Here is a 21,261-nt window from a genome sequence, read left to right on the forward strand (position 1 = left end):
GGAGGGGAATAATGGGCACTGGCTGGCTCAGTTGGTAGAGCATGTGGCTCTTGATCTTGGGGTTGTGAGTTCAAGCCCCACTTTGGGTTGACTTAATAAAAAAAATTTTGGAGGGGGGCACCTGGATGGCTCAGTTGGTTTAGCGTCTGCCTTCAGCTCAGGTCATGATCGTGGGGTCCTGGGTTCGAGCCCTGCGTCAGGCTCCTTGTTCAGCGGGAAGTCTGCTTCTCCTTCTCCCTCTGCCGCTCCCTGCCTTATTCTCTCTCTCTCAAGTAAATAAATAAAATCTTTAAAAAAAATTTCTAGGGAGTGGAGTAAGAGCAAAGCGTGAAGCAGTCAGAGGTAGGAGAGAGATCAATAGAGTAAAGTATGACAAAAGTCAAAGGGCATTATGTGGCCATAAACCAGGTTTTAGAGAAATATTTAATGGCATTTTTATTTTTATTTTTTAAAAGAATTTATTTTTAGGTTATCTCTATACCTACGTGGTGCTCGAACTCACAACCCTGAGGTCAAGAGTAGCATGCTCCACTGACTGAGCCAGCAAGGCATCCCTTTAATGACATTTTTATTTTATTTATTTTATTTTTTAAGGTGTTTTTATTAAGACATGGGGACAGGACACATGGGCAGAAAGAGCTGCCTTTAATGACATTTTTATTTTTTATTTTTTTAAGATTTTATTTATTTATTTGACAGACAGAAATCACAAGTAGGCAGAGAGGCAGGCCCAGAGAGAGGAGGAAGCAGGTTCCCTGCCAAGCAGAGAGCCTGATGCGGGGCTCGATCCCAGGACCCTGAGATCACTACCTGAGCTGAAGGCAGAGGCTTTAACCCACTGAGCCACCCAGGCGCCCCTTTAATGGCATTTTTAAATGGTCATGTTGTAATGGCAAACGAGAGAGGATATAAGATAATATGTGTTGCAAAAAAGAGACTGGTGGTTGCCAGAGGTGAAGAGATGGAGGGTGGATGAAATGGGTGGAGGGGATTGTAAAATAAAATAAAATAAAATAAAATAAAAAAGTCATGGAGATATAATGTACAGCATAATAACTGTAGCCAATTACATATCTGAAAGTTGCTACAAGAGTAGATTTTAAGGGTGGCTCAGTCAGTTAAGCGTCTGCCTTTGGCTCTGGTCATGATCTCAAGGTGGGGGGATTGTGCCCTGCATCAGGTTCTCTGCTCAGTGGGGAGCCTGCTTCTCCCTCTTCCTCTGCCTGCCGCTCTGCCTACTTGTGCTCTCTCTCTCTCTCTCCCTCTCTCTCTGTCAAATAAATAAATAAAATCTTTAAAAAATAATAAAGAGCAGATGTTAAAATTTCTCATCACAAGAAAAAAGTTTTTCTAACTATCTATGGTGACAGATGTTAACTAGACTTATCATGGTGATCACTTCTCAGTATACACAAATATCACAAATCATTATCTCAGTATACACAAATCATTATCTCGTACACCTGAAACTAATACGTTATATGTCAATTATACCTCAATAAAAATATGTATCATCTGATGACAATTGCATTTTAAGAGTACATGTAAGGGGGGTGCCTGGGTGGCTCAGTGGGTTAAGCTTCCCTCTCTCTCTCTCTGCCTGCCTCTCTGCCTATTTGTGATCTCTCTCTGTCAAATAAATAAATAAAATCTTAAATAAATAAATAAATAAATAAATAAAATCTTACCAAAAAAAAGAGAGAGTACATGTAAGGGGGCACCTGGTGGGCTCAGTGGGTTAAGCATTTGCCTTTGGCTCAGGTCATGATCCCAGGGTCCTGAGATTGAGTCCCACATAGGGCTCTCTGCTCAGCAGGGAGTCTGCTCCTCCCTCTCCCTCTGCCCCTTTGCCAGCTTGTGCTCTCTCTTGCTTTCTCTCTCTCTCAAAAAAAAATAAATAAAATCCTTAAAAAAAAAAAAAAAGAAAATGACTCTAAGGTTTCACACCTATTGGTGAAGGTTGTTATCTCTGGTGGTGGTTACAGACTATTGTAATTTTCATCCTTGCGATTTTTTTTTGATTTTCCAGTTTTTCCATACAGAACATGTGTTCCATGCGTAATTGGCAAAGATAAAAATATAAAAAGGGAAAAAACTCAAAGGAGAAGAAAATGTCAAGGTGGGAGTGGTCAACTGAATTGAACACATCAGAGGCAATAAGACTTGTTCTGAGGGCGGGCCATTGGATTTAGTCATAAAGTGCCCGTGGTGAAGACTGTTTCAGTGGAGTAGGGAGTGGGGACAGAAGCCAGATGGGAGTGGAACCGAACCACAAACGGTAGGTGAAGTGGAGACAGCAAGTACAGAAGCGTCTTTCAAAAGACTTGGTAAAGAAGGAAAAGAGATAGGGCAAGAGCCCAGTTGAAGATACTATCCAGTTTGAGAATCCCACACCGTTTGGTGGCTTTAAGCGCCCTGAAGAGAGGTAGGTTGCAAAGGTCTTCTGACATTCAGATTTCCAGTGGGGCGGGGGAGGGTGGAGGGTGGATAGCTGAGAGTGGAACTGGAAGCAGCAGCCTCTCAGGGAATCAACATCAGAAATTGCTCTTAATGGCTGAGAGACAAACTTTTCGTCACTTCAACTGAGCAGAACTCTCCAGGGCGACTTATGTGGCTAGGTAATTTAGAATGTGGGTTGATTTTTGGAAATGAGTTCCCCTCACCTCTCCCCCCGCAAAAAACCTTGGGATGAGTATGAAATAATCGTGGGAAGTTCTCGTGACCCATGTGTTAAGAGTCAGGGCTTCAAGGGATGGGGTACCTGGGTGACTCAGTGGGTTAAGCCTCTCCCTTCGGCTCAGGTCATGATCCCAGAGTCCTGAGATCAAGCCCCGCATCGGCTCTCTGCTTGGCAGGGAGCCTGCTCCCCCCCTCACCCCGCCTGCCTCTCTGCCTACTTGTGATCACTCTCTTTCTGTCGAATAAATGAATAAAATTCTTCTTCAAAAAAAAAAAAAAGAGAGAGTCAGGGCTTCTTCAGCAAGGTGTGGAGCTCGGTTCTGTAGACAATATTGTTCTGTAGGAATAATGTCAGACCTCAGCGCATTCTAGGGCTCAATCTAGCCCCGGATCTGTGAGGTGAGATGTCAGCAGTGAGAAAGAGCAGTTGGTGTTTATTGTAAAGCACTAGCTCAGATTCAGAAATCAATAACTGCTTGACATTCTGAAAAGCACCCTCATGCTAGCAAATCCAGTGCTACTGAGCACTGATTTCCTAGGAGACAACGAATTTGCTCAATCGTCCTTGTCTTCTGTAGGAAGAAAACAGCCAAAATGGAGGCCTAGGCAGAGGATCCGAAACTCTGGCTCTACATCTGAAGCGGATATCCCCACGGATTATAGAATCTCGAATCTGGATGGTTCTGCTTCTGAAGCCGAGGGAGGAGAATCCTAGGCACGTCCAACTAGAAGAGGGTTTCGCTCAAGGAGGCTCGGGAAGCAATGTCTTGGAGGAGAACCATAAGCCCTGAACAAAAGGCAAGGAGGGGATGGAAATCGAAGTGGGACAACAATCTTGGCTTGGGAGCCTTGGGAGCGGGATGGTTCTGTTCAGGTGCAACGAACAGATAAAGGAAAGTAGGTGAGTTAGAACAGAGCCTGTTCAAGATGAAGATGTATTAGAGCTTACTGTTTTATATGGTTCTCCTAAAGCAAGTGTACAGGACTAGATCCTATCTTCCCCTTGAGACATCCCGCCACCATCCCCCCACCCTGAATTGGCTGAGGCTGGAGCTGAGTTGGCTCCTTGGGAGACACAAAGCATTATGGGAGTCAGCTTTGGACTCAAGCTCTTATGGATGCCCCTCGGGCCCATGGTTTTCTCCCTGAACTAGGTGCTAGAATCCACACTGGTGGAGAGCGGCCCAGGAATACCGCTAACACATACTGTGGCTCCCTATCCCCCACAGGAATGCTGGATGTCTGTGGCCAAGGAGGTGGGCGCTTCAGGCTGAAGGCAAGGGATTTCAGAGATCTGGATGTATCTAGGAATCAGTCCTCTAATTTGTAGCAGGGTCAGTGGGGGCGAGTGGAGTAGGAACAAAATCGCTTGGATTTTCCCACCTGGCCAGCCCACCACCCCTTCTATGAGCAGCTCTTCTCAGCGGAAGCCTGGGCGTCTAGGGTGTCGTCAGCAGCCTGGCACTTCACTAGGTATTGACTGGGTGGTGCTGGGTGGTTCAGGGAAGTAACAGGGATCGTGGTTGTGATAACCGAGGCAGGGGGATTCTGGATGAGGCAGGCATTAGTGGTGTTACTGTTGGCAAACTTGGCTGAGGTCCAAGGAGGGAAGGGCAGAGGAGTCCAAAGAGTAAGTAGAAATGGTGAACACCAGGGCTTCTATTTGGGGCTAGGTTTACATGTTTTATTGGATCATCGGTTTGAGGGTATGGGTGAGAGACCAGTAGATTCCTGTTCAGAAGACCTTGGAATGGTTCCTATGAAAAAGCAAGATCTCCTGTATATACAATATGATTTCAATGATGGGCTTGTGTGTATATAAAGAAAAAAAACTGGAAGGAAAGGACTAAGCCACTAACCACTTAATGGGCAGGGCCATCAGCTCATTAGGTTGACTGCCCAAACTTGGATAATTAGCAGAGGGAGCTAAATTCTTCTGGGTCCTTTCCACTTCTCCCTTCGAACTTGACACTTGGCCCTATGTTTCTGGCCAGGACCTGGACTTCTCTCTGATTCTTCACTCCTACCACATTACCTCTAGTCTCCTTGGGTCAAAATCCAAGACAGGATTCAACCTGGGAACTTTCTACTCCTCCAGAACTCCCTGAGTCCTAAAGTTCACACTCTTCCCCCAAGAGCAGAAGGATCAAGAAACGGATATCAAGGGGCGCCTGGGTGGCTCAGTGGGTTAAGCCTCTGCCTTGAGCTCAGGTCATGATCTCAGGGTCCTGGGATCAAGTCCGGCATCAGGCTCTCTGCTCAGTGGGGATCCTGCTTGCCCCTCTCTCTCTGCCTGCCTCTCTGCCTACTTGTGATCTCTGTCTGCCAAATAAATAAATAAAATATTTAAAAAAAGAAAGAAACGGACATCAAGTTGTAGTGGCTGAAACAAGCAACATGAGCACAGGAGCCCCAAAGTTCCAACTTTCTGTTTCAGTTTCTTCACTTGGCTACCTGGTCTGGTGAAAGGACATGGAACTTTCTGGAATCTTTTGCAAGCATACCTTCTGTTGGTGCACTGATCAGACATCAGTGAGCCAAGTACCATCCCTCAAAACCCAGGAATTAGGGTCTTCATAAAACACAAAAAGATGAATTCCAAATTGCAGAGAGTGGATATGGTGTTGGTTCAGGCTCCGTTCCCAGGAAATCTATGAGCTCCAAGAAGCTCCCTCTCACCTTCAGGCCTTACTGTTGGTAGAATGAGTGTGCCATCCCATGTGGAGCTGGTTGTAGGAGATTTCATACAATTAGGTCTTTTGGGGGGCAGGGATTGAAACAATTTTGCTTTTCTCCACACTCTAAACTGTCCTTAGAGCTGAACATATACACCTGTCAAGTGAATTGATGCCCTATGTGGGTATAGTTCTTCAGAAACCCCCTCGAGAAAATATGTAACTCCACCGAGTTGACCTCCTTTTTAATTTTTTCTAATTTTATTTATTTATTTGAGAAAGAGAGAGAGCATGAGCAGCAGGAGGGGTAGAGGGAGAAGCAGACTCCCCACTGAGCAGGGAGCCCAATGCGGGGCTCGAACCCAGGACCCTGAGATTAGGACCTGAGCAGACACTAAGGCAGACACTTAACCAACTGGCTGAGTCATCCGGGAGCGCCAGGTTGACCTCTTTTAGAATACGAATCCTGGGGGGGATACAGACTCATTCACATAATTATGTGTCTTTTTAAAAAAGGATTTGTGAAAACCAACGCCAATTAGGAATACAGGACCACTTCCATCTTTCCCTAGCAGCCCTTACTGGAAAGAGTTCACATAAGCCTTCCCCAGCTTGAGCCGAGGGGTGGGGACTTCGGAAATGGTCTTCAGATTTTCAGGGTTAGCTGTTTCCTTAATCCTATGGACCCATTTGGGAAGGGTTTTGACCTGTGTGTCTTAAGCAACGTTTGTGTTGGAAGCTGGTCCCTTTGATTTCCGAGCCATACAGCAATGCTGTCTCATGGATCAAAGCCATACAAAATGCCACATCTTGTTCGGTAATGAGGCCCAGGGACGAGCTGGCTGATGGACTCCACATGTGAGGCAATGGAGGAAGTCTCAGGATTCCCACTCCAAGGTCAGCAGCCCCGCTCCATGATGGAATGATCAGAGCCTCCCCAAGCCCGCCATTCTGCCGATGGGGTCTGAAGCTCTGAACTTAGACGATGTGGCTGGTGAGAAGTGCTCCTAGATAATGGGGATTGGTTCCCTCCGTTGTTTGTCCTGGTCCTGGTGGGAACAGGAATGGGGAAAGCCCTCGTTTGGGCTGATGTTTGAGCCATCCCAGAGACAGCATGTTTCGAGACCTAAAGAAGATCTCCCTGAGTGAATCTGAGGAAATAAGCAGGCAGCTGTAAAATTTTAAAACATTCTCCCCCAAACACCCATTGTAGGAAGAAAGCGTGCTTAGGATTCAAGGCAGAAGCTGATTTTAGCTGCTTCCCAGGAGCAAATGGATTTACATTGCTCACTGTAGTGCAATTTTCCTCCTGCCCACCTCCCACCCGTGCCCTCCCTTCTCGCTCCTTGCTTTTCCTCTCTCTTTTGCTCTCTGGCAGAGGCAGGACCCCATCCAGAAGACGTGCGTAAGTCACAGTAAATAGGAAGAGGACAAGTCGATTCTAGCAAGCATTTTTACAATACAGCTACAGACTATTCAAATAGACTTCCTGTAGCCTAGAACTTCACACAGAACAAGACTCACCCTAGAGAAATCCTGCCAGAACTCCAAGGAACAGTGAGTACACACTCATATTGACCCACGGTTTCCCTTCCTAGGAGCTCTGCTAAAGGAGCTCTCTCTTCTGGTCAAACAGGTCTGCCCACCATTCCCTAAACACATCTCACTGCTTGCTGTCCGCTGGAATGCTTGGACTCTCCATATCCTTTATGACCCAAGTTCAACTCTACCTCTTCCACTAAACCTACCCTCTTCTCCTACCTCGAAATGCCTTCTGGCACTTCATATCTACGTATGGCATTTAGGACATACTCCATTGTCATAGGTACCCCTCTCTCCTGCTAGCCAAGAACCTTCTAGAATCAGGAGCCAGTCCTCACTCTGATTCGCAGTGGGACCTGTAGAGCTAGCTCCTCGAACTGCAATGTAGTGGCTAAACGAACACGTTCCAGAGACAGACTGCCTGGGTTTAAATCCAGCCTTGTTGCTAGCTGGATGACTTCAGTTATGTCACCTAACATCTGTGTGCCTCAAACCCCTGAAACGTGGGAATATTAATAATGCCTGGCCCACGGGGTTACTTTGAGAATCAAACAAAGTAATACTTGCAAAGCACTTTGCATGTTGCCTTTCATGCATGGCGTACTCAGGAAGTGCTACTCTTTATCCACTGGGCACAACTGTATACTCAGCAGGAATCTCCGGGTGCCAAGGATGGCAGGCAACCTCAAACCACCCGCCCTGGTGTCAAGCTCAGTTTCGCCTTATACCAAGTTTACCAGGTGCTCCCTAAAGGAATTCCCTACCTGGCTTTAACTGTCCTTCTTACTCTGATCCCTCAGCTGACCGATGGCATCTTCCACAGCCACCCACCACCACCCTGCCCCCGTTCTGTCCCCAGACACACCCTTGCCCATTCCTACCGCTCTGCCTTTGCTCACAATCTTCCTCCTCCCTGCAGTGCTGGGCCTGCCCTTCCCCTTTCAAACTCCCACCCGGCCTTTCTCGCTCCACTCAAGCCTCACCTCCTCTAGAAAGCTTCCCCGGTAACGTCAGTTGACGTTCCTCGTCCCCCTGCTTCCAAAATTCCTTGGCAGCAAACGTCAGAACCACATAACCGAACATACACGGAGAGTTTTCATGGGGACTTCTTGAGTCTTGGTTTTGTCTCCTTGGGAAGTTGATGACTTATTTAAAAACAGGTGGGAGGTTTTCCCCCTCTTCTGCCACCTATCCCTTCCTTACCTTTCTCGTCCTGGGTGCACAGTGGGTGTCCAGTAAGACTTACTGGCCAATGCCTTCGTGTACCCTGGGCTGGCCAAGGGAAGCCAAGGCCCCAGCGCTCTTTCCGGCAGTGAGCTTGGGCTGCGGTGAAGAGCAGAAGCCAGGGGACCAGTTTCTATTGACTTCACTTCTTTCTCCATGGCCACTCAGGCCACAGAATTCGCAGGGTCTTCGGGTAAACCCTCCTTCAAACTGGACTGACCCTTCAGTTAATGGTTGACACTCTGTTTACCTTAATGATTGCCAAGAACTATTGCCACACCTCATATGCTTTGCGGCTCAACTGCCTTGGCCCTAAGGGTAGAAGGCAATGGGTGGTGGCATAGGGTTGGAAATGCATTGTTCCATCCCCAGCCACTCGGGACACAGAGCATTGTGGTCTTGCCGTCTGGGGGAAGCAGTCCCTTCCCCCTCGCCTTGACTGCAAGGTGCCAGGAGGCACCGTCCACGTCTTCTTCTCTCCCCATAGTCGTTATCATTCTAGAGGCTGGGACCTGGAAGGGATGGCATCCAGGGCAGCAGCCCTCTCTGCAACTCGCCCACACACTGGATCTACCTGTAGCCAGGGGATGGGGGAAGCCCGAGGCCTGTTAAGGAGCCCAGGTCCAGGTTAGCCTCCCAGATGGGCTGAACGTGGCCACGTGGGTGACAGTGATGCCTCTGGGACGGGGCAGCAACTCCAGTCTCTGTGATCTGTCTCGAGAAATGCGTTGGGAGCTCAGGGGATCAATCCTATTTAATGATTGTGTGTGGGAGGAAGGCGGGGCTGGTTAATGTTTGTCTGGTTCCTCTTGGGCTGTGGGCCATATCTGGCTCGGGCCCTGGGCTCTTTGTCCCTCCCCTGGACTGGGCTGACAGTACCTAGTGGCACAGAGCAGACACGCCTGCAGACATTCCCTGGGAAAGGGCAACGGCAGCCAGGTGAGGAAGCTGGGGACAGGGGGAGGTGGGCTGGGGAGGGGGAGCTGGTGTGGCATGGGGGGTTGTGCAGAGGGCAGAAATGGGGGCTAGGGAGAGGCCTGGGCTTTGCCTTCCCTTGGCCTCAGCATTAAGCCACTTAGGTCCCTTCTGCGCTTCCCTCTGGGTAGAGTGAGACCCCTCCTGCCGAGTGCCAGGCTTGCTCAGCCTCTCTCTGGAGCCTTCAACTGTTATCCTCTTTCCGAGCTCAGAGTGGCTTCTCTTCTCCCCGCCCTTTTCCCCCCAGCTGTGGATTCCCTTCATCCTCACAGGGCTGAATTCCCAGGAAGACTTGAGCCCCCCTCCCCCCAGGCCCAGGGTGGCCAAGTTCATCTCTTTAAGACGCTTCCTGCCAGAGATGGTTAGGGTTCGGTGGACCGTTGGGCACTGCCAGGTGCTGTGCTCCTTCCCTGACTGGAAGGCAAACCAGGCACGCAACCAGCCTGGGGTTGCGGACGGTTGAACACAAGGCACTCAGCAGGGGCACAGGGAAGGCTGACGGGGCTGGGATTTGGGAGCGTGGCTTTCTGTTTTCTTGAGGGAGGTAGGCAGACTCAAGCTGAGCCATGAGTAACGGGTGATCTGGAGATCTAAAGGAGGGGAGGCCCCACAGCTGTTTGGAAGTTGTTCCAGCTGTTGGGGACAGCATGGCAGAGCACATGGACTTAGAAAAGGAGGTGGGGAGAGGAGGCTTTAGACAAGAAGGGTTAGGATGGAGAGACTTCCATTTGAAGACGCAGCAGAGCAATGGGCAAGGGACCCACGCATTGGCGGGGAGCCCCTAAGTTGGGCTCCAGGACTTGCTGACCAGCTGTGTCATAAGTTACTCTGAGCCTCCGTGGCCCCATCTGGGAACTGGAGACAACAAGCCACAGCTCACAGGCTTGTTGTGAGGATAGGAGTTAATGAACATCCAGCTCCTGGAACACTATGGGCATTCCATAAATGGTGGCTGTTAGGTTATAATAAAGCCCAAGTAGGGAGCAACAGGAAGTCAGATAGTTGACAGAGGAATAGGAGGGTGTAGTCTGCAGAGTAAGCGAGCTTGTCAGTTACCAGTTCCTAGGAAAAGACCATACCCAAGGGAGGGAAGGAGAAAAGTGGAATGAGCTAGAGTGACTCTGACCCTAGCCTGGTTACAGTATATGTGGCAGGGTGGAGAGGACAAGCAAAGTGCCTGAGGTGTCCTGGGCCCACAGGGTGGAGGCAGGGTGGGGGAAGAGGGAGAGGGCTGGAGAAGTTTGGCCTTGGCCACACCACACTGATGATGAAGGCAACCTGAAATTCCAGAAGAAATCCCAAAGAAAGCCCCTTGTCCTTTCCTGGCCAGAGCCTGCTTGTGAAGCCGGGGGGGGGAGGATGTGTGGAATGCGAGGCTGAACAGAACCTCATCCAGTCCAACTAGGGCCTTCTTCCCGAACCCAAAAAAACGCCAGGATTTCCTGTAGTTGGAAGGAGGGACAGGGAAGAGGTGGGGGCAGAAAGAGAGAGAGAGAGACAGAGAGCTCATGAAAGGGTATGGGCACACATCTTCGTGTGTGTGCGTGTGTGTGCACGTGCCCATGCACGTGAGCATACGTGGAAAGGGGTCGAAGTTCTGAGCTATGGGCCAGGTCTCAGTGAGAATGCAGACTAAGGGAGGCTGTCCAAGGTGGTGCGAGGTACAAAGGCTTTGAGGTGAGAAGAAATGAAATCGGAAACCTGACTCTACCATTTCGCAGAGTTGCCATTGAATCAAGTTATTTAACCTCTCTGAGCCTCAACTTCTTTGTCTGAAAAATGGGGATACCATTACAGGATGGTTGTGTGGACTAGGTGCGAACTCCAGATCTTGAGCTGTGCTTGGGTGCCTGGGCAATTCAGAATCCGAGGACGAGGCCAGGGCCTGACAGAGCCAGGGGAGTCTTGTCTAATTAAACATGAGAGCATGAGAGCAAAAACAGGTCTGGAGCAATGCAGAGCATATCAATACTTGGACTTTAACCCAAAGTCACAAAGGCGGTTTGGATTTCAAAATCAGGTCCCTCCCCCTGGATGTTTTTAGAATGAAACCCTTGAGGTGCTGATGTTGACATAGGGATAAACTCTCCATCCCAAGGGGAGAGCAAAAACCGAGATCCCAGTGCCCACACGAGGGTGCTTAGGGGCCCCAAAGGGAGCTCACTGGTTACATCCCAGAGGGCGCAAAATGGGAGTGAAGAGCTCCAAGAGCCTAGAAATTCAGCAGCGGCCAGGCCGAACGAGGAGCACCCCTGAGCTGCAGAGAGAACAGCTCGAGCGTGGTCTGGAGTCTGAGGAAGCCGCCGCAGAAAGGTAAGGCAGGGAAATCGGAATAGATCAGGAGGCAGTGGAAAGCCCTGGGAGGGAAGAGGAGGAAGAGTTACCAGTCCATAGGAAACGGGAGAAGGGGCTAGAAGAGACTACAAGCCAGACCAGTTTTGAATCTCTTTGTTTCTAAAAAATACTCACAGACGGGCGACTGGGTGGTTCAGTTGGTGAAGCGCCGGACTCGGTTTCGGCTCAGGTCATGATCTCGAGGTTGTGAGATCAAGACCGGCGTCAGGCTTTGTGCTGGGGGTGGAGCCTGCTTCAGATTCTCTCTCTCTCCCTCTCCCTCTGTCTAGCCTGCCACCCGCTGGCCCACACACTCTCTCACTCTCTCTCTGTCTCTCAAAAAACGAATAAAAAATACAAACACTCATAGAAAGAAAGATTATAATTCTAGCCAAGATGGTCGAGCTTATGGGCAAAAGCATGGGCTCTGGAGTCAGCTCGGCCCGGCTCCAGTCCCACTTCCATCACACACTAACTGCATTGACCCGTGTGACCCTTGGGCAAGCCCCTTCACCTTTCTTTACCTCACTTTCCTCTTGGGTGACGCAAGGATTAAAAGCAACACCCACCTCACGGGATTGTTCTGAGCTTCACAGGAGGTCATGCTCGTGCAAGGCCTGGCCTCACAGGTGCTCAGTAAATGGTTACTCTTTTTTTTTTTCATCATTTTTTATTTTATTTTTTTAATTTCTTTTCAGCGTAACAGTATTCATTGTTTTTGCACCATACCCAGTGCTCCATGCAATGCGTGCCCTCCCTAATAGCCACCACCTGGCTCCCCCAACCTCCCACCCGTGAATGGTTACTCTTCATAATGTTCCTTGACCACCGGTTTGTGAATCCAACGTGTGTCACCAGATGAGGCATTTCTTTACCGTCAACCACTGGGCCTTCAGCAGCAGCCCTGCCTTCAGAACCCGGGGCTGAGCAGAAAGGGCACCCGTGTTCCTACTTCTCCATTCTGGTTTAAGCCCCAGCATGAAATCAGTGAGGCTTTTTTAAAAAATTGTTATTTTAAGTTAAATGAGAAAAGAAGACCTTGTTCAGAAAAGTACCCTGTGTCCCGTGGACCATCCCTTTGTTCCCCGGGTTCTTTCATCCCATTCCCCAACTTTTCCATGGCTAATATCCCCCCCTCCAGCAGAGAGGAGCACCCCAGTGTCGATGCGGGGCTTCTACCACCACCACTGTCCCTGTACAGGGGCAGGAAATGCCCCACATTTCCCACAGGTCCAGACCTGTGTGCTCTCCTCACACCCAGTTCCCTGCTTCCAGCATCATCTACTCGGCTCAACTTAGTGGCAGAAGTGGTAGGAGATGGGGGAGAGGAGGAGGCCTTCTTTACCCCCGCTGCTTGGAGGGGAGTTTCTTCCCTAGAGCTACTGGCAGGCTCAGGAAACCAGGAGGTTACAATGTACATTTGATTGGGGGGGGGGTGCGGGCAGGGCAGAACAGCCTGTTCTATCTCCGGACAGACGCCTACGTCAAGGGCAGCACTGGGAAACAAAAAGTGGGACATTGGGTTTCGCAGACCACCCAGTCCCCCGAAACAACATGTTTTCTCTTCCTGATTAGGTGCTTATCTCCCTTGATCATCATCTATGAAACTGGAGCTGAGCTGGGAACTTGTTGCAGGTGGCTTCACTAAGCTCACAATGACCCTGGGTATTAAAGATTATTTATTTATTTATTTGACACACACAGAGAGAGAGAGAGAGAGAGAAAGACAGCAAGAGAAGGAACACAAACAGGGCAAATGGGAGAGGGAGAAGCAGGCTCCCTGCTGAGCAGAGAGCCCAATGCAGGCCTCAATCCCAGGACCCCAGGATCATGACCTGAACCGAAGGCAGACGCTTAACCACTAAGTCACCCAGGCGCCCCTAACCCTAGGTATTAACAACCCATTTATAGATGAGGGAGCAAGCTCAGAGGAGGTCAGGAGCTAGCCCACAGTCGTGTTAGGCAAAGAACCCAGATTCAAACCCAAAAGCATGTGACTCTTCCCTGTCCCATCTTCCAGCCTTCTGTTTGCTTGTTAACTTTTGCTTTCTCACTCTGGTTTGTCCTCATCGTGTGCCCACCTGGCACCTGAAGCTCAAGGAGAGATGGTGAGGGTTTGCTCCGTGACACTGGAGCTGGAAAGTACTCAGGGGTCCGCAGCTGCCATGTTTCTTGCGCTCTCGTGGGGAGCATTAACCCTTGCTCTTGTTGTCGTCGTCCTTTTTTTTTTGTTATGTTAGTCACCGTACATCATTAGTTTTTGATGTAGTGTTCCATGATTCATTGTTCTCGTATAACACCCAGTTGTCGTTGTTCCTAACGGCTGGCTTGGGTGACACTGGCTGTGAAAAGGATGAAGGGCCAGCCGGGGAAAGAGCCTACACCTCGGCTTCAGATGCTTGTCTGTTTCATCCTCCTCTAACACTTCTTAGCTGTGTGACCTTGAGTAAGTTACTTAATGTATCTGAGCTTCGGCCTCCTCAGCTGGAAAGACTGGGGTAAAGTCCTTGGAGGCTTGCTGAACGGGTCCAAAGGAAGAATGTATGGGAAAAAGCTTAACACGGTTTCTGGCTTGAGACATATGAGTGAGCTCACCCATACATACCGTGCAAGGGATCTCAACCAAGGAAAAATCCCGCTGACCCTAAGTTTCTAGTAGAGTCATGGGCGACGGCCTCGGCCCAGAGCCTCCTGGTCCCCTTGGGTCCCCTCTTACATGCACCTGTCTTTGTTCCATCTCGCCCCCACCCCCCCACCGTGGCCATTCTTCTGGTGGGGCTGTGGGGCGGGTGCGGCGATGGACCGGGCGGGCACAGAACAGGTGGGTGCAGGCTGGGTGTCCGGCGCTGGGACACAAGTGCTCTGTGTGTAGGGTGGGCGGAAGTCAGGGCGTTTGATCTGAATTCTAAAGGGCGTTGTTCAGAGCCCCACAAAGGTCCCATTGTGCAGACACTGGGTATAAAGCAGCATATGACTCCCCAGCACCGGGCGGCGATGAATTGGAACGCAGGCGCAGACCCAGGGACCACTCCCCCTGCACAGACATGAGACCATAGGGGACCTGTCTGGGTGGCCTCAGGGATAGGCGCTCCCCAAGGTAATGGGCTTTGTTGGGCTCGCCCCAGGTCCGGAGCTAAGGAGCTGGGGGATGGAGAGCTAAAGAGAATGGCCGAGGGCAGAACAAAATGGACCTGGTAAAGAAAGGGGCTCTGGAGAGGAAAGAATGTTGGACGAAAGCAAAGAAGGGAGATGGGCTTCAGAGAGGTCAAGTCAAGTGAGGAGGAGGAGGAAGAAGAGGAGGAAGAGGAAGAAGAGAGGCTGGCAAGGGATGTGGGGTGATGAGGAAAGCAATGACCATCTTTCTTCCCTTCCTGTCACTGGCTCTTGGAAGGGGTGACAGGGGTGGCGGGGGTGGGTGTGTGTGTCAAGCCATGTCACGCTGCCCAGCTTTCTGCCCCAGCTTTCTGCCAGCTCGCTTTGTGGCTCATCTTTTGCAGGTGTGAATGAGGCAGGATGAACTGGACCGGTTTGTACACATTGCTCAGTGGCGTGAACCGGCATTCTACCGCCATTGGTCGCGTATGGCTGTCGGTCATCTTCATCTTCAGGATCATGGTGCTGGTGGTGGCCGCCGAGAGCGTGTGGGGTGATGAGAAGTCCTCCTTCATCTGCAACACCCTGCAGCCCGGCTGCAACAGCGTCTGCTACGACCACTTCTTCCCCATTTCCCACGTGCGCCTGTGGTCTCTGCAGCTCATCTTGGTGTCGACCCCAGCTCTCCTCGTGGCGATGCACGTGGCTCACCAGCAGCACATAGAAAAGAAGATGCTGCGACTCGAGGGTCACGCGGACCCCCTGCACCTGGAGGAGGTCAAGAGGCACAAGGTCCACATCTCAGGGACGCTGTGGTGGACCTACGTCATCAGCGTGGTCTTCCGGCTGCTGTTTGAGGCCGCCTTCATGTATGTCTTCTACCTGCTCTACCCCGGCTACGCCATGGTGCGGCTGGTCAAGTGTGAGGCCTACCCCTGCCCCAACACGGTGGACTGCTTCGTGTCCCGGCCCACCGAGAAAACCGTCTTCACAGTCTTCATGCTGGCCGCCTCGGGCATCTGCATCATCCTCAACGTGGCCGAGGTGGTGTACCTCATCATCCGGGCCTGTGCCCGCCGAGCCCAGCGCCGCTCCAATCCGCCCTCCCGCAAGGGCTCCGGCTTCGGCCACCGCCTCTCACCTGAGTACAAGCAGAATGAGATCAACAAGTTGCTGAGTGAGCAGGACGGCTCCCTGAAAGACATACTGCGCCGCAGCCCTGGCACCGGGGCCGGGCTGGCTGAGAAGAGCGACCGCTGCTCGGCCTGCTGATGCCACACACAAGGCAACCTCCCCTCCTGCACCCCTCCCCCTTTCCCCCATCCCCCCATCCCCCTGCCTCTGGCCCTGCCCCTCCTTCTCCCCTGCTGGGGTGCGGGCCTCTGCCTGCTAGGGACTGCAGATCAATGGAAATCTCCCTTTCCGCCCTGGTTTCCCTTCCTCCCCCCCCCCACCCCGCCTTCTGTCTGGGGGGCCAGAGGGGTGGGGAGCCCGAGGCTGGCCAGGCCAGTGCTCAAGGGTGGGGTGAGGGGGCAGGGGGCGGTTCTTCTTGCCTGTACCCCCTTTCCGCTTCCCTCTCCCTCTTCCTGGGGCCACTGGGGTATAAGAGATATGATGCTCTGACAGCATCTCCAATTATGAAACTAATCTTAACCCCATGTTGTCAGATACCCTATTTCTGGAGTCACATCAGCAGGGAGGGACGTGGGCAAGTAGAATGGAAGGAAGGTGCTCTGGACATGTGGGTGGAGAAGGGAGGGTAGTCAAGGCGAGAAAAGGAGGAACAGCACTTTGCGGGCCACAAGGAGAAGGAAGACATGTCTGGGATGGAGGAATTAGGGAGGGAGGAGCAGGCAGATAAGTTGGAGTGGGGGTTGGTTAGGACCGCCTTTGCCTCTCATTCCCAAGGCCTCTCTGTGCCTGAAATGTTACACATTAAACAGGATTTTACAGTAAACGAAGAGGTGGCTTGTGTGTTTGTCAAGTTCTTTCTCCTGCAACCTCTGACCTCCCCCTGGATGAGCTGGCCTTGGATTTTTGCTGATCTAGAAAGCAATGGGCAACAGAAGTAGTGAGACCCTGAGCCGTTCTTGCCTCATTTTTTTTTTTTGTGGGGGTTGGTTTGGTTTGGGTTTGGCTTTTGGTTTGGGGGGGCTTAAAAATTTTTTAATCACAGCTTTATGGGGACCAGGTGCCCTGACCCCCTTCCTTTTCTCTTATTTTTTTCATCCATTCTAAGTATAGTTTATGGAGTGTTCACAAGTGCGTGCAGTTTTGTAAACACGGCCGCAATATATTATAAAACATTTACATTACCTCAAGAGGTTTCCTTGGGCCCCTTCCTCTGATTTGAAAAACATTAAAATGGCAACTCCATTTGGAGAGACAGGAAATGATAGAGAGATTTTGCAAGTCCGAGAAGGTAGCACGTGTTCCCTGGGCGAGGGCCCCTCTCCCGAGCTCTTGGGAGAAATAGCCCCCTTCCTCCCTTGAAACTCAGGTGCTCACTGCCGCCATAAGCCACCTGCTGGACTGCACCAGGACTCTGACCCCTCTACCTGGATTGGACACAGCCCCCAATTCTACTCTCGTCCCCAGTTGCCTTCCCTCAGGTATCAATGCCTCCCATCCCAGAGATGTCTCCAAACGCAGGTCAGACCTTTCATGGTGCAGGGGCATCTCTCCTCACTCCCAAGCAGCAGGTAGCCTCCCCACCCCCTGGCAGCTATAATGGGAAAAGCCCCAAGCTGGGACTTGACCAAGCTGGGTTCAAGTCCTAGTTCCATCACTTAGGAGTAAGACATTCGCTTTCCCAAGCCTCAGTTTCCCTGTGAGCAAAAAAAGGCAGGCCCATTACTCGGTTGAGCTCCCTTTAGCACTCTGGGCTTCTGGGATTCCCAAGAGGCTTCCCCAGACTCACAGGGGTTTCCCCATCTCAGAGTCACTGCCCTCACCAGGGAGTCATCAGAGTAAAAGATTCCCCACCCCCACCTCCAGCAAGTTTCTAGCCTCAGTTCCCCTACCTTTTAACAGAAAAAATGGTTTGCCACTCCCTGTCAGAGTACCATGACTCTGTGTGACAAGTGCATCAGAAAGGAAGAGAGAATCATGCATTTTCTCTTATCAGAATTGTTCTCCTCTAGAAACAGTCTTTCCCCTTCAGACAGAAAGCAGGGAATGTTTCCTGATTTGAGGAGGTTTCTCCTTTAGTAAAGAAAGGAGAGAGTAAGCCTTTCCCCCCACCCTCGGCAATTCCTGAGAGACAGCTTCCCCTTTTCTTAAGAGAGATTTCTTTTCTGAAAAAGAAAAAAAAGTCCTTTCTCTTTAGAAAGCGACACCATATCCCGTGAGAAGAGAGGTTCCCCACCCCCAGGCCTCCCATGGTGGGAGAGATTCCTTTTCTTATCAAAATCCTACCCCCCCACACACACACCAGAGCACAAGGAACACAGAGCATCTCTTCTCTGTCCAGAAGGCCACCAGGAAAAAGATTTTCTCTTTAAAAATGTCCTGCTAGTTCCACACAAGAGCCTCTTGCCCTCCCCACGTGGAGAACCGCGCAATCCATCACCGCCTCAACTACCTAGTTTCTCTTCAAATGATTCTGTGAGAACCTCCCTTTGGAAAGAGGCTCCAACTCCAGATCAAGGCTTTCCTCTCAAGGGGGCAGTGGTGGGACAATAAAGCCACCAGCCGGCTCTACCGCCAAAGAGAGGACACTTACCCTTGTGTCCTGGGAACCAGATGGGAGCAAACCAAAGGACCCTGGGGGAGCTGGAGTGCACAGTGTTGCAGGGAGGGAGGAGGGTCTGTCTGGCTATAACCCAGGACTGGTTCTTTGATCTGAGGCTTGTCACAAGAGTGTAGTATATAAGGGAGAAGCAGGAGGTGAGCGCACATAGGGCTTGCCACACAGACAGTCCAACTATGGAATGACCTTGGTGGCGGTGGCCAAGAAGGCTTTGCGATACAGAGACCGGGGTTGCCCTTGATGAGCTCTGTCCCCCTGGGACGCATGATACCTACCTACCCCAAGTCTCGGTTTCTTCGTCTGCAGTGTAAGGTGGTTAACACTCTCTCTCTACCTCTCCTTTCCCAGAGCTTTTGTGAGAAGCAACTCAGATGCGTTCCAAAGCTGGTTAGAAACTGCAAAGTTAAGGTAAGACACCCTCAGAAGCACAGAGGCCACAGCCTGAAGGCCTGCTAGAACTCACAGTGAGCCAGAAAGGAGTGAGGCTGGTGCCTTGAGACTGAGGCACGTGGGGCTGAACTTGGGGATAATAGGGTTGGCTGCCCCCAGGAGCAGACAGCAGCCCAAACAGCAAGGTCAGAGAGATGTTGCATATTCAAGGGATTTGATGGGGGCCCGGAAAGGCTGAGTAACAGGAGCTTCTTATGCACTCTATCTCCGGGTCCTGGTGCTTTTAGGGACATTTGTGGTCTTTTAGAAGCATCCGCGTGCAGAGATACTAGGAGCTGGGGGCAAGAAGAAGCAGCTCCTGGGTGAGGGGAGTGGCTCCCTTGAATAGTCAAGGCCCCGAAACCGGTTGGGATTTCAATGCAGGCGGCAGCCTCCACAGAGAATTGGCATGGCAACCACGAACTGATTCAGATGCCCAATCAGATTGCCTGGGTGCACGCGGTGGTGTCTAGAGGGGAGTGCTTGCTCCCTTTCCTGAGCCCACAATATGCAAACGTCAGACATGACCTATGGTACACAAGGGGCCGTAAAGGCCCACCAACGTGGACCCCCTTTGTTTCCTGGACGAAGCCAGGCTGAGCCTGTCAGGTGGGGGAAAGGATCATGGCTTTCTAGGCAGGGGGGAATAAGATGGGCACAGGACACAGAGGCAGAATAGCTGAAAGGGTGAGATGCTGTCTTGAGTGAGACAGTGAGACGGATAATTTACTGTGGAGGGCTGGAGGAGTGGAACGGCTAGAGGGGAGACGGGAAAGAGAAACTATGACCAGCTTGTGATGGGCTTTGGGTCTCCCTGTAAAAGGCTGAGACTGTCCTACCAGAGGTGGAAAGCACTAAGGGTTTTGAGTAGAAGAGCGCCGCCTTCAGATTTGTGGCTTGGGAGCTGACTCTGGCAGCCACACGGAGAGCAGACTGGATGGGAAAGACAGAGGCAGAATGGCCAGTTATGGAGCTGTTGCAACGGCCCAAATGGGGCCTGTGCGACTAGGACAGTGGCAGAAGGAATGAGAGGAGACAGACGCAAGACGCACTTTGGGTGCATAATCTACATATGACTTAACGTCTGAGCGTGGGGAGATGGAGGAACAGAGATGACTTGGAGGTTTCCTTCTCCTTCCTTGACTGCCAGACTCCTAATCATTCAAGACTCAGCTCCAATGTCATCTCCTGTATGAAGGCTTCATCTCTCTTCTCCCCTCCCCGTGTCCCCCACCGAATCCCCTAGAGGGAGTGAGACCTCCCCTCATTCTGAATTCCTGCCATATGTTGCAGTGCATATTGATAAGAGTACTTCTCGGATTGTATGGAAATTGCTTATGTAACCTTAACACGTAGTAGTTGCTTAACCTGTTGAATTAAGGGCGGTAGGGAAGTGGAGACAGGCATGCGCAAATGTTTGGAGTCTAGAAAAAGTAGGGTGTTCAGTGTGACTAGAGCAGAGAATACAAGGGATGGGGTGGGGGGTCATAGCAGGAGGTGAGACTGGCAAAGTAGGTTGGGGCCGATCCATGAGGGGTAGCATGTTCACACCTAGAAGTGTGCACAGGTGTTTAGACTCTGTGCTATCACATGTAGGGACCTTAACTTAGGTTCCTTAACTTCGACTGACTGGCAGTTTGGTACTCATATAGACAGAATGTGAGGATATCGAGGAGATCCAGGCCAGGGCAGCCCTTGGCACAAATAGATGCGTTAAGGGCAATGATGACCTATGGAAGAAAGAGCAGAATGATCCGACTATGGACCTCATGGAGAAAGGGTAATTTACACAGGATGGTTCTCCACTTCTTTTTTTTTTAAGTTTATTTTAAGTAGTCTCTGCACCCAACATGGGAATTAAACTCACCACCCCAAGAATAAGAGTCACGTTCTCCTCTGACTGAGCCAGCCAGATGCTCCAGCATAAAGTCAGTATAGCACAGTGACTTAAAAGCATGCTCCAATCCTTACCTGTGTGACTTTAACCAAGTTACTTGGCCTCTCTGTAGCTCGGTTTCCTCACTGATAAAACAGTAATAGTAATAGTACCTGTATCAAAGGGCTGGAGTGGGGATTAGATGTAATAATTGTATGTGAAGCACTTAGAACAGTGCCTAGTAGATAGTAAGTTCTTTTTTGAAAAAAAGAATGTATTTATTTGAGTAAGAGAGAGAAAGAGAGACAGAGGCGAGCATGAGTAGGGGAAGAAAGGAGGGAGAGGGACAAGCAGGCTCCACGCTGAATGCACAACACTATGTGGGGCTCGATCCCACAACCTTGAGATCACGACCTGAGGTGAAACCAAGAGTCGGACACTTAACCAACTGAGCCACCCAGGTGCCCAATAGTAAGTTCTGTACAAGTATGTAACATTGTTATTTCATCTCACTACCTGTGCCATCCTTCAACTACAGTTGACTCCTGAAGGACGCGAGTAGAGACACTGACCCCCTGCACAGTCGAACATCCATGTATAACTTTTGACTCCCCCAAAACTTAACTACTAATAGCCTACCGTGAACTGGAGACCTTACCATAACATAGTGGATTAACACATAT

General features: G+C 50.6%; 1 protein-coding gene across 2 annotated transcripts; it reads left to right on the forward strand.

Annotated features, from left to right (window-relative positions):
• Positions 1–8,956: 8,956 nt before the first annotated feature.
• Positions 8,957–16,483, forward strand: GJB1 (gap junction protein beta 1). Of its 2 annotated transcripts, none has more exons than XM_080795239.1 (2): positions 8,957–9,059; positions 14,927–16,483. In XM_080795239.1, exon 2 carries the CDS (start codon positions 14,943–14,945, stop codon positions 15,792–15,794), a length of 852 nt encoding a protein of 283 aa, XP_080651365.1. In that variant the 5' UTR covers positions 8,957–9,059; positions 14,927–14,942; the 3' UTR covers positions 15,795–16,483. The 2 variants fall into 2 exon arrangements, with proteins under 2 accessions (XP_080651365.1, XP_080651366.1); XM_080795240.1 differs by lacking the exon at positions 8,957–9,059 and adding an exon at positions 10,351–11,408.
• The last annotated feature ends 4,778 nt before the right edge of the window (positions 16,484–21,261 follow it).

Source organism: Martes martes (assembly GCF_963455335.1).
Source record: "Martes martes genome assembly, chromosome: X".
In the NCBI taxonomy this organism is placed as follows: domain Eukaryota; kingdom Metazoa; phylum Chordata; class Mammalia; order Carnivora; family Mustelidae; genus Martes; species Martes martes.